This window comes from Dipodomys ordii, unplaced genomic scaffold, assembly GCF_000151885.1.
Source record: "Dipodomys ordii isolate 6190 unplaced genomic scaffold, Dord_2.0 Scaffold17, whole genome shotgun sequence".
NCBI lineage: Eukaryota > Metazoa > Chordata > Mammalia > Rodentia > Heteromyidae > Dipodomys > Dipodomys ordii.
This window is the reverse complement of record NW_012267233.1, coordinates 24,993,336-25,007,107: the sequence shown is the minus strand read 5'-3', so window position 1 is coordinate 25,007,107 and position 13,772 is coordinate 24,993,336. Positions and strand designations below refer to the sequence as shown.

The window sequence follows — 13,772 nt, the reverse complement described above, 5'->3', positions numbered from 1 at the left end:
TAACCAGTTTTGTTTTCTTAACTAAGTTCCCTAGCCCATTCTAGCTAATATTTGTGAACCACTTACACAAAATAATAATTATAAGAATTATATTTCATAGCTTTTAAAATTATATTTATATTATCTTTAAGTAGTTGTACAAAGTGGCTATCATTCAACAAATCAGTTTATAAGTACAATGCAACTTAATTGATATTACCCCTTTCATCATTTTCCCCATCTCTCCCAACTCAGTTCTTCCCCTCACTTTCCTAGTTTCACAGGATATTCACAGGATATATATTGAATGTTATTGTTGTAAGGTAAATTATCCCAGAAGCCACGTTTTGGAAGATGGAGTATTGGAGTCTTATTATACAGTTAACAGGCCGCAGGCAGCCATTATTACAAAGGCCTGCAGTCCCCAAATACACATCACACAGCTCGGAAACAGGTTAGAGAGAAAGAAAGAACAAAAACAATGCCAACAAACCAATTCAGCTCTGATATAGAGCTGAATTGGGACACCATGATGACTGAAGACCAGCCAAGAGAAAGGACACAGCACATGATCATGGAGACACATGTGGCATGGCGTAATGGCACCTGTGCTGATCTGGGCCTAAATAGGTCGTTACAGGGAGCAGGTCCACAGGAAATTCCCAGTTCCAGACACCAGATTGACAGAGTCAGTAACCTATCAACCAAGTGCCTGCCCCTGCCTCCAGGGATCTGGGCATGCCCATCACCTGGGAGGCAGGTGATGGGCGGGGTGGTCCCTTCCCCCAGCTTTAAGACAAGGTGCCAGACCCTATCATCCACCGTGTGGCCAATATGGTGCCAGCCAGACCTGACCTCCTTACTTCATTATGGTTGCATTTTCTCCCTTCCTCCCTTCATTTGTACTTTCCTATTTCCTCCCTTTAGCCTCCAGTAAGAATATTTTTGTTTTTTAGTTTATAATCTTAGTTGCACAGCTGATTATACCCTGGATAAATTGCTTACCCTGATTTGGTTTCTCTGTTTATAACTTGGAAATAACAAGTGGTACTTAAGTTCATATGGAGATAATCGAGATAATGATTGAGATTCTTTGATTACTTTTTTAAAATATTTTTTGTAAAGATACTGTACAGAAGGTTACAGTTACACAAGTAAGGTACATTTTCTATAAAGCATTGTTTTCCCCGCCTTTGTTTTTCTCCTACTATCCCTCCCCAACTCCTCCCTGCCTCTTCTCCTTGGCAAAATTGCAAAGTTCTTTTTCAGGATAATGTCTTGTAGATCTCATTGTTAAAATGAGCCAACCTGTACCTTGTTTCAGCATTTTGTTATTTCCCTTTCTCTCCCCATATTAGAAAGATGTATTATATGATGTAGGACACAGGAATCAAATACAGTGAAAACATGGGGGAAGAACATATAAAAGAAGCAAAAAAAAATCATACAGTTCATAAAAAAAACAGTGACAAAGAAAAACACCTCTTGTGTCCCTATCTTGGGGTTCATTTCACTTAGTATCATCTTATATGGTCATATGTATTATACATAGCTTTTGACTTCCTGCTTGTCTGGTAAGATTATCCTAGATGTATACTAGTTATTGCAAGTAAGGGAAACCATGGGACCTATGTTTCTTTCGGTCTGGCTCACTTAACTTACTATACTTTTTTCCGAGTCTTTCTACTTCCTAGCAAATGGGGTGGTGTCATTCTTTCTGATGGAGGCATAAAATTCCATTGTGTGTGTGTGTGTATACATTTTCTTGATCCATTCATCTACTGAGGGGCATCTGGATTGGTTCCATATCTTAGCTATGGTGAATAATGCTGCAATAAACATAGTTGTGCTGGTAGCTTTGAAACTTTGACTATTGATTTCTCACTTTGTTCCTGGAACAAAAAGTAATCACTCAATAATCAATATTCCTTGAGGTAGTGAAATTGGCAGTAGTTTGGCTTACTTTTGCAATGGGAAATAAATGGCTGGGACTGGTCCTTCCTGATACGGGATGTTGATCATGGAATCCTGACCAAGGGAACACAAGAGTGATGTCTGAGGCATAGGAGGCAAATTTTATTGTAGGATGGAAAAAGATGGGCAGTGAAAGCAAACTTGATAACATTTTCTTGCCTTGGTAGCTCACTAATAATCAGCTGCCATTTGGGCAGCTGAGAGATCATTAGATTCATTATCAAACTCAAAATCTTCTCTTGTGACTGTAAACTGGGTACCAAAATGTATTGCCAGGCCAGCCTTTCCCATAGCATAGCAACATCATATCATTGTGTTCCTTTGGCACTTCCAGCTACAAACATTTTTTACACAAATGTCCTATGCTTTTTGTAATAAATGTATTTATTATAACATAATAAGGATTGGAGATAGAGTGTAGTGGAGAATGGTAAAAGCATTTTTATTATTATTTTATATGTGTGCTTATCTTGTGGCTTGAACTCAGCTCAGTTCCTGGGCACTATCTGGGAGCTTTTTTGCTCATGGCTAACATTCTACCACATGAGTCATCGCTCTACTTCTGCCTTTGTGCTGATTAATTAGAGGTAAGAATCTCAGGAACTTTTTGCTTGAGTTGGCATTAAACTCTTTAGATTTGAGCCTCCTGAGTAGCTAGGATTACAGGCATGAGCCAATAGTGTCCAGCCAAAGCATTATTTAGCACATAAAAATATGTTAAAGTACTAAGCTTCTCTAGTTTATATAGTCTGAGGTTAGAAAATTTTAGTTCGACTAGGCTCAGGTTTTTCAATCATTAGATCATTTAATAACAAGGGACATAGTCCGTTGAATTGAAGGAATGATTCAGGTTATTAAAGAAACAGTTCAGAGGTCGGCTTAGAAATGGACTTTGAAGTAGCTGTCTATCCTGGCTGTGTGGCTACCTGCATCTTTTGCTGAAGTTGCTGCTTCTTTGAGTGCAGTCTAAGGAAGTGATGCGCAGCTCAAAGGGGTAGTGTGTTAGCCTTGAGCAAAAGAGTTCAAGTCCCATGACTTACACCCCCCCAAAAAGTTCATCTTAGTCATGAGTCATGGTGGTCCTTAGAGATCCAGGCAAATCCACTGCAGAGTTGATGTACAGCAGAATATATCTAAATTTTACTTATGTTCTACTAGACAAAATTTCAAGTGAGTCTATGAATACGGAAAAATAATTTGTCATACAGTGAGCGACTCTCAAAAGTAATGGGTACTTACTTAATATTTAAAATATGTGTGCATGTTCAGGGTTAAGTTTTTTGAAATGCAAATTATAATCAAAGTTGATAAATACTATTATCAGGATTTTTTGTTGTCGTATAGAAATCACTAAGTGGTTATGTTAAGATGATTCCTTTTTTATGACATTATATCTAGATTCATTATTGTACATGAAAATTCTAAAACATTTTCAAAAAATATTATTTCCCAGGGATCTGAACAAAATAGATGACTTGATGCAAGACATCACTGAGCAACAGGATATTGCCCAAGAAATCTCAGAAGCATTCTCAGAACGGGTTCAATTTGGCGATGACTTTGATGAGGTGGGTGATGATATAAAAGGGACAGTATCTCTCAGGAAGTATTGTCCCTGCAATAAAGGGAAGCTCCTGTCCTATACAATAGGCAGGTCTCTTAATTACTTCTAGCATGAATGCTATTTGTTGAAAACAAACTTCCCATAGGAGGGATAGCTCTGATTTAAAGAAAAGATTAATAGAGTTTGGTAAACAGCCTTCTAATTAAGTTTTCAGCTATTAAGAAAAAAAAACCAGCATGTGACTATATGAAGTTAGTGACTTTTAGTGTTTAGAGTGTAAATGGCCCCATTATGAGGCATCTTGTGTTCACACATCTGGACAAGGAAAGCAGGCTGTGTCACTGCAAGGAAAAGACATATCATGCTCTGTGTCTGCTAAATTAGAGGGTAGACTGCCTCTGTTTATTATGCAGACTGTGAAACAAGATAGGCTTGGAGTGTTATTATTAACACACATATTCCATTTAGATTAATCAGTCTAATAGTACAGGCAGACTGTAATTAAATGGTGGTGTTTGCACTGTGAATTTCACTGGTACTCAAAGCACACATGAGTAGGAGCAGGACGTGTTTAGAAACCCTTCCAAATGTTCCAGTAACACAGCAAAGAATCCAAGTTTCTGCTTTTATGTGATAGTAAACAAAATACATCCAGCAAATAAAGTGTGACTCCATGTAATCCTACAAAATGACAGTTATCACCTATTTAAAATGGTATGGACCAGAGTTTGGCAAAAATAGAATGTGCCAGCCAAATCATCCTATGGCCAGTTTTTTTTCTTTTCTTCATTTTTGGTGTGTGTGTGTGTGTGTGTGTGTGTGTGTGTGTGTGTGTGTGTGTGTGCGCGCATGTGTGTGTATGTGTGTATGTGTATGTGTATGTGTGTATGTGCATGCACACGCAGTGGTCCTGGGGCTTGAACTTAGGGGCTGGGAGCTGTCCCTAAGCTTCTTTTGCTTAAGAATAAGGATCTACCACTTAAGCCAGAACTCCACTTCTGACTTTGTTCGAGGGTAGTTAATTAGAGATAAGCGTATCACAGACTTTCCTGCCCAGGTTGGCTTTGAACAGTGATCTTCAGATCTCAGCCTCCTGAGGAGCTAGGACCACAGGCATGAGCTAGGGCCTGGCGTCATGGCTTGTTTTTGTATGGCCTGTAAGGACAGGTAATTTTTCTTTGTTATGATCCATCTACAATCAATTCAGTTTTGATACCCAATCTCTTTCTGAGGGGAGTTGATCTCTACCCAAGGACTTACAGAGCTCAGTAGTTATGAACTGCTTACATTAGCTCAGATCTGGTATTGGAAGTTCTCAAGTGACTGTTGTTTGGATAGGGAATTGTTTAAGGTTAAACCCTGGGATCATTGTTGGAAAGATGAGTTTGATGAACCCAAACAAACACAATTTATGAAATGAAAGAAGTGTTTGATGAACCCAAACAAGTACAATTTATATTGACTTTGATGATTTACAAAGGAACCACAATATCTCTGAATCTTTTTTTGTATGCACCGTAGTTTTGCTGTGCTTGGATGTTTTTTTAATTTAGTAGTATTAATCCAATAAAAAATATTTATTTTCTCCAATTAGTTTCATGGGTTCTCATCAGGAGAAGAGAAAAGAATGTAATGCAATAATGACAGGCAAGGTGTAAATTTCTCAGAAACTGAGGAGATTATATATTCAGCTAGCACAAATTACTTGAATGGCTGTTTACTGAAGTATTATAAGATTAACTACAACAAATTTGCACAACCTCAAATATTCATTTTTAATCATTGCTCAGTGTTGCAACAAAGACTTAGTTTTAAAATAAATATTCCATTTCACTGGGTTCTCACATATCAATTGGGTAGCAGATGTTCTCATTATTGTGTTTAGGGAAACCCACTTCTTGAAACGTTAGCTCTGTAATTCTTTCTTTCTCCTGTGTTCAGGATGAGTTGATGGCAGAGTTTGAAGAATTGGAGCAAGAGGAATTAAATCAGAAGATGACAAATATACAGCTTCCAAATGTGCCTTCCTCTTCTCTTCCAGCACAGCCAGCTAGAAAGCACAGTATGCCCTCCTCTGCACATCCATCATCCCGAGCAGGTCTGCTACCCAGCACCATTACCTAGGTTCCCATAATTCCTTCAATATAACCAAGCCCATCACTTTACTTATATTTCACTTACTAAATAAATTTGTTTTGGTGCAGGTATTGGGGCTTGATTCAGGGCCTGGATGCTGTCTCTGAACTATATGTTCAAGGCTATCATTCTACCACTTGAGCCACATCTCTAGCCAGCTTTTTGCTGGCTGATTGGAGATAAGAATCTTATAGACTTTCTTGCCTAGACTGGCTTTGAACCTCAATCCTCAGGTCTCAGCTTCATGAATACCTAGGATTACAGGTGTGAGCCACTGGTGCCAGCTTTCATAAATGTATTTTTGTATGTAATTCGTACCTGCTTTTTTTCATGGTGAAACTATAAGTGATACTAATGACCCATTTTTAAACATCACTTTTATGTTTCAGCCTCATCTAGGAGAGCAGAAGAAGACGATGATGAGTTCAAACAGTTGGCAGCATGGGCTACTTAAACTACAATGGATTTTATTTTCTTCTCCTTTGGATGCCAAAATGAACCAATTATTCATAAAAAATGTTGTTTAGTTTTGCCAAATTTAAAAGTAAATAATGACTTTATTTTATATTCATCCTTGGTGAATATTGTTTTTTAAGCTTCAGAAGGAAAGGTTAGGAAAGGACTTCCTAGTAGGTTGGGAGAGGAGCCTTGCATGTGGATGGGGGGCAGGGCATTTGGAATTTCTAGTTTTGGTCCATAGTTGATATTCTGTATATATTTGTGCAAAGGAATTTAATTCTGCTAATATATTAGACATATAGCAATTTATAAGCCATTTATACGGCATACTTTAAGGATAGCTGGGAAAATTTCTATGTGAAGGTAAGTTTGCCAAGTGCGTCCATATCACCCCAGGTAATGTAAATACCCCAGGAATAGACTCTTTAGCCTCTCTTAGAAGAGGCTTCTTGTAGAGAAGTCTTGTATGAGTCTATACATACATAGCTTCACTTGAGTTTTGCTGTTTAAAATCTTAAAGCAGCTCTAATTGACATTTATTATGCCAATTAAGCTTGGAATGGGGCAATAGCTGCACTTCCCAAAATGTCTGAAAGCTCTAATGGTTTCCACCGCTGAGTGAGACTCTCCTGGGGGTAATTGAGCCACTTAGGAGCTGTATGGCCACTTTGAGGCCATTATGATGCTGTTTTGGCTTCGTGGTGCCTGTTCATTCTCTACTATTTTGTGTTCTCTTGTACATTTTTTAATACTTCACAGAATACACGCTGTAATGTATATAAAATGATTGGCAATTAAACATTTATCTTAAAATTTTGGCCATGATTATTTTTTAAAGGAAAATAAATTATAAAATGATTTACCCTCCATAATGTATGAGCATACAATTACAAATGTTGTTATATAAAACACCCAGGTATTCTATCCTATTTAGTGATAGTGGAATACAAAGACTACTAGTCGCAAAGATTTCAGTCTGAGAGTCCTGGGTTCCAGTCCCTGCCTTGTCATTTACACAATGCCATAAACTCCCTGTGTGCTTGTCTTAGTACTGCACAGTTTAAGGGGTGGACTTGATGACCCCTAATGATTCCATTAGGTGGTTTGCATATGCTGTTTTGTTTTCTTGGGAATCTTCCTGCCCTACAAATCACTAATTTCACAGCTTTCTAATTCCTTAGATCCTGGTTCAAATGCCCTTTTTCTTGGGAAACGTTTCTTGATTCCCGGTCTAAGTTATGTCTTCCCATTATATATTATATCCCCACTATATATTTTATTCACAGCACTCTGCTCCCTCTCAGACCATTTTTCAGGATTTATATTACATATTCACTTGAGCAATTACTTAACTATTGTTGTTTTTCTCTGCTAGGCTGCAGTAACCTGAGGGCAGACACCATTTATTTTGTAGTTCAATAGTTCATTCCTAGTTCTCTGCCATTTTTCAGGTACAGCAGGCATTCAATCAATATTTATTAAATGAACCACAATTAAATTTTATATCTTTTGGACTCTGACGGACTAATTGGAATTAGACTTACCTCTGCTCTTAAATAACCAGAAACCGGACAAAGTTGATATAAAACAACCGTTTTCAGATATTCGATGATAATGACTGCATGGTGATTCCTAAGGGAAGGAAATCATCAATGGCGTGAGCGCTGTCGGTGCCTGGCTCTGTCTTCGTAGGGAAGGGGAACCCAGATGGCCCCTTTGCTTGCTGAGTTGTGGAAAGTTGGAGGCAGAAGTCCTGCAGAGGAGGTAGCTTTGCCGGGGGGGGGGGGGGGGGGGGGGGGGGGGGGGGGGGGGGGGGGGAGCGTGAGCTATGACCTGGAGCTTTGGGTTGCACAAATGAATGCATTGTAATCCTGATTCCCAGGATGATGGCATTAGGAGGTGGGGCCTTTCCAAAAGTATTAACGTCAGGGAGGCAGAACTTTCAGGAATGCAGATATTTCCTTATAAAATTTAGGCTCAGCTGGGCTCTGAGGGGATCATGTCTGTAATCCTAGCTATTCAGGAGGCTGAGATCTGAGGATTGCACGCATTCAAGCGCGCGCTCGCATGCACACACACACTCACTCACACACACACTCACCCCCCCCACACACACTCACCCACCCACCCACACCCACACACCCACACACACCCCACACACAAATGAGGCCAAGAGACTGTGCTCACAGCCGAAGATGCTGAATGTGAACTAATGAGTGCGCCCTCACCAATCTGCTGCTGCCTTGAACTTGGGCTTCTCAGCTTCTAACTGTGCTAAATAAATTTTCGTTGTTGATACGCTCTCAAGTCGAGTATAGTGGGTCATGCCTGTAATCATAGCTACTCAGGAGGATAAGGTCAGGAGAAATATGGTTTGAAGTTAGCCCTGGTAGAACAGTTCATGAGACTCCCTATCAAGCAATAAAGGCTGAACGTGGTGACCATGTAGCTGTTATCCCAGCTACACAGGAAGTATAAATCGGAGGATTGCATTCTTTTAATTTCAAAATACTGTTTTAAAAATTGGGTCTTGATTCATATACTAGAAAACCTTATTATTTGAACAATGTGGGTGTGCGAATCTGCTTTTGCTCCCGTAAAATTTATGAAATCTATGTATGAGCCAAGACTTTTTATTATTTTGTGATGTTTTTGAGATGGGGAACTATGTAGGCCCAGGGTGTTTTTGAACTCATGATCCTACTGTGTCAGCCTCCCAAGCGGTAGAGTTACAAACATGAACCATTACACCCAGTCCTGGATCAAGATTTCTAGAGCAAATTTACATCTGATGTGTGTATCTAAGTGTAAAATACACTTTAGATTTCAATGCCTTAGTACAATAAAAAGAATGTATAATACCTCATTAGTAATTTGATATTGGTTACATATTGGAATACAATTTAGATGTACTTTGTTCAATAAAATGTATGATTGGAGATTTATCTCAGGTTTCATTTTCCTTTTTAAACAGGTAGCTATTGAGAAATCACTCACGTGATTGTTTACAATTATGCTGATTAATCCTGGACAAACTCCTCATTATCAAGGAGGATACAGATAATGTGTGAAGTATGCTAAAACATTAGAAAGTAATTTTGTACTATAGATGAAACGAAATAAAAAGTTGGCTCATGTATCCACCTAGCCATTTAGACCCTCCTAAACAAAAGCAGGAAGGGAAGGGACTTAAAGTGCTGAAATCAAGGTGATCCTACCTAATGAAGAGTCAACAAAAGATGGTCACCTAAAACCTAACCCATCAATGAAAAATATCGATGTCCACTCAATAGCTGAGAAAATTTAATCCTCACTGCAACATTGTTTCCTTCTTGTCAAACAGAGTCTTAGCACTGACTTCTTTAGTTAAATAGGAGCTAGAAATAGTTTATAGATCAGCAGGGTATGAGTTTTAGTAAACAAATGGGATAATGCATCAAAATTAGCAAGTCCGTACAAAGAAAAAAAAGGAAGGGGACTCAAATAAGACAGGCTAATAAAGATAACTTGGTTTGGTACCATTATATTACAGCCCTAGGAGATGAATTGATGAAATGTTAGTCAATTTCTATCCCATCGCTTCACTTTCTTTCTCCTAATTACTTAATTTGAGACAGGCATTAATGTTTCTTTTTTTGCTTTCCTTTTTTATTTTTTTATTGTAAAAATAGTGTACAGAGGGGTAGGCATTAATCTTTCTGTTGGAGAAAGTGTTTTTTAAGTAGCTAAAAAATCTGTGGCCACTTTCAGCTTCCCTTTATATCACTAGTTTCTTGGCTTACTAAAAGCTTGCTTACACTATGTAAAAGACATGAGCTATTTTTTCAGAAGAAAAAGACAGTATACATTAAAGGAGTTAAGAAGGACGAAGCAACCAAGTTTTATTTAGAAGAGAGAGAGATGTACAAATACTGCGCAAATAGACATGGTTCTGATTAGGAATGATTCTTTGGATTGTTTCTAGTATGTTATTCAATTATTTATGTCAGGAGGGTGAAGTGTCTCCTCTCTGCAGCAGAAAAACTTGAGTTTTGGGGCTCTGTGGAGTGTGGAAGGGATGGCATGTACATGGTTGATTCTTTTTGTTACAGAAATATATCACCACCTTCTCTTTGATTTTGCTCTCCACATCTTCAATTATGTCTGTAGGTCAACTATAGTCCAGAAATCTTAAAGGGAACATTTCAGAAATCATTCCTGACATATAACTTATATGCTGTTCTTAGTATCATGATAAAACAGAGCTATCTTGCTCTGTATCTCTTGGGATATATATCATCTTTATCCAGTGTATCCAGGCTACAGAGGCCACCTGCACTAGTCATCTTAATTATTAAGGCCAACTGTCACAGCATCACAGTTCTCTTATCCAAATAACCATTATTTTACTTCATGATGGTCTCAAAGGGCAAGAGTAGTAGCAATGGTGATTTTATTATAGGACGTTGTATTGTTATAATTGTTCTACTTCATTATTAGTTCTTATTGTTAATTTTTTATTGAGCCTAACAAAAATGAAACCTGATTACAAGCAGGTATGCGTAGGAAAAATGGTGTGAATATATAGGGTTTGATTGTATCCACACTTTCAGGTATCCATTGGGGTTCTTAGCCTATTTCCCACCCATAAAGAAGAAGTACTGTAATATTGTATATTCAATATACACATGTGTGTATGATATATGATATATCTTTATATATATATATCTGTTTTCTTTCTCTTGCCTCATAAACATGAATCTTTCCCATATGTTCCATGATTTAGTTCTTTGTCCCCTCCCTTTTCTAGTCTCCGTAGATCTTACTTCAATATAGCTTTAATCATCACTTCTATGGGAATGACTGAGGGCACATATAGAAACTTACTTGCATAATCAATATTAAATACTTGCTGTGTTTATGGTTTGAATGTCTGTATCTTTCTCCAAAATTCATGTTAAACTTAATTCTGGTGGTAGTTAAGAGATGCTGGGGCCTTTTGGGAAGTGCTTATGTTATCAGGAATCTGCCCTTGTAAACAGGATTAATCACCTTTAAAATGAGACTTGGAGAACCGCCTATCCTTCCAAGTCTCATGCCATGTGAGTACGTAGTATTCATACCATTAATCCTCTTTTGCCTTTACATTTGAGAACATAGTACTTCCCTTTTCTGCCACATGGGGGCACTGTGAAATGTTCTCTTAGACACCAACTTGCTAATAATGCCAAGACCTTGGACCTTTTATTCATGGTTAATTTTTATTGAGGAAGTCTTGCACAAGATGTCTTTTCCTTCCTCCTGCTTTAAAAATTCTCTTTGTCAGTATTTTGTTCTCCTTGCTGGGGGTTGACCACAGAGCCATGCGTCTCCTGGACACACGCTCTATTATTTACCTCCATTACATCCATCTTTTAAAAAATACATTTTTATTGTGAAAATACTGTACAGAGGAGTTACAGTTACATGAGCAAGGTAATGAGCACATTTCCTGTCAATCATTGTTGCCTCCTCCTTTGTTTTTCCCTTACCATCTCTTCCCTCCCTCCTCCATAACTACTCCCCCTCCCAACCTAAATTGTAAAGTTCGTTTTTCAACATGGTGTCTTGTACATCTCTCATATCCATCTTTTGATACTTCAAATATAATGTCTCTTTGAGCTCATTCTTCTTATAAAGAAATAGCTGTTTAGTTGGTAACATTCATGTTTTCCATCAAATTTGGAAGTTGTTGGCCGTTATAGCCTCAGTCATTCTTTCTATCCCTCCCACTCTTTCTCCTTTTGGGACTAATATTATGTATATGTTGGGATATTTGATATTTCTTATGTAGGTCTCTAAGGCTTTGTTCATTTTTGTCTTTCTTCTTGGTAGACTACATAATCTTATTTGTCTTATTTAAAAGTCCACTGATTCTTTCTCTGCCTGCTCCCTGCTCTTATCATACCTTCTAGTGAAATTTTCATTTCAATTATTATGTTTTCCAGCTTCATAATTTCTATGTAGTTTATTTTTCACAAAGCTCTCAGATATGATTTCTGCTAATACTTGTATAGTTTCATTTTTAAGGTTTGTCTCTTTGATCCATTTTGAGTTGATTGTTGTTGGTGGTGGAAGAAATGGATCTGGTTCTATTCTCCTGCATATATGCCGATCCAATTTTGCCAGCACCACTATATTTTCTCCATGTTATAGTATATTATTGACATGGTGGGAGTGAGGATTTAATTCTGGGTTCACTATTCTGTTCTGGCCTGTTGAGTCAGTTTTAGGCCTCCACTATGTTGATTTAATAACTGTAGACCTTTGGTGTGTCTGAAGTCAGGCATTGTGCTACCTCTAAGCTTTTTCTTTCTTTCTTTTTTGTTAGTGTTGCTTGTTCATTTGTAATTTTTTTCCACCTTAGGATGGCTTGAGTATTCTGGATCTTTTGTGTTTTCTTTTTTTTTTTATTTTGGTTGGGGGGTCCGGTCATGGGGCCTGAACTCTGGGCCTGAGTACTGTCCCTCAGCTCTTCAGCTCAAGGCTAGCACTCTACCACTTGAGCCACAGCGCCACTTCCGGCTTTTTCTATTTATGTGGTGCTGAGGAATCGAACTGAGGGCCTCATGCAGGCGAGGCAAGCACTCTCCCACTGAGCCACCTTCCCAGCCCTGTTTTCATGTAATTTTATTTTTGTGCCAGTCCTGGAGCTTGAATTCAGGGCCTGGGTGCTGTACCTGAGCTGCTTTTACAAAGCTAGTGCTCTACCACTTGAGCCATAGCGCCACTTTCTGCTTTTTTGGTACTTAATTGGAAATAAGAGTCTTACAGACTTCAAACCATGATCTTCAGATTTCAGCCTCACGAGTAACTAGGATTATAGGTGTGAGCCACTGGTACCTGGCTTGTATTTATGTAAATTAAGATATTGTTCAGTATCTGTAAAAAATGTCACGAGAGTTTTGAAGAGAGCTACACTGAATTATAGATCACCTTAAATAGCATGGACATGTTGACAATGTTCTTCCAATCCATAAACAAAGGATAAGTTACCCTTTTTTTTTTAGTGCATGTCCTCTCTAATTTCTTTCCTCTGTTTATTGTAATTTACTTAATGTAAAAATCTATCACTTCTTTCTAAATGTTAATTTTTGTGTAGCTATTATGAGTGGGATTTTTAAACAGTTTGAAAACAATGCTACTATTTTCTCTCCCACTCTCCAACCCTAGGGATTGAACACAGGGCTTTGCACCGGAATGGCAGGCATTCTACTACTTGAGCCATGCCCCCAGCCCCTTTTTGAATTGTTTTTTGTGGTAAAGTCTCTCTTTATGTCTAGACCAGCCTGGGCTGGGACCTTCCTATGTGTGCTTCTTCATAGATGACAGGTGTGAGCCACTGTGCTCAAACAGTGCTTGAGATGGAATCCATGAACTTTTATCCTGGCCTGGCCTTCAACTCCAGTCCTTCATTGCTGACTCCTAAGTAGCTAGGATTATAGGTTTGAACTGCTGCAACTAGGTGTGCTATTGATTTTGTATACTGATTTTTGTCTTTGACTATTTTACTGACTTCATATGCTCTGACAATTTTGATGGCATATTAGTCTTGTAATCAGAAAACATAGATAATTTAAACTTTCATAATTTCCAATTTGCTTCATTCATCTTCTAATACTAATTACATGAGAGTCGTGGT

General features: G+C 38.2%; 1 protein-coding gene across 1 annotated transcript in view; it reads left to right on the top strand.

Moving 5' to 3' along the window:
* The window catches only part of Chmp4c (charged multivesicular body protein 4C), a 30,168-nt gene extending 22,403 nt beyond the window's left edge, over positions 1 to 7,765 (top strand). Inside the window, exons 3-5 of the mRNA XM_013012419.1 lie at positions 3,407 to 3,521; positions 5,459 to 5,615; positions 6,043 to 7,765. Of these exons, the coding sequence (XP_012867873.1) occupies positions 3,407 to 3,521; positions 5,459 to 5,615; positions 6,043 to 6,107 (337 nt within the window). The 3' untranslated portion in view covers positions 6,108 to 7,765. The remainder of the gene's footprint in view (positions 1 to 3,406; positions 3,522 to 5,458; positions 5,616 to 6,042) is intronic.
* Positions 7,766 to 13,772: the final 6,007 nt, after the last annotated feature.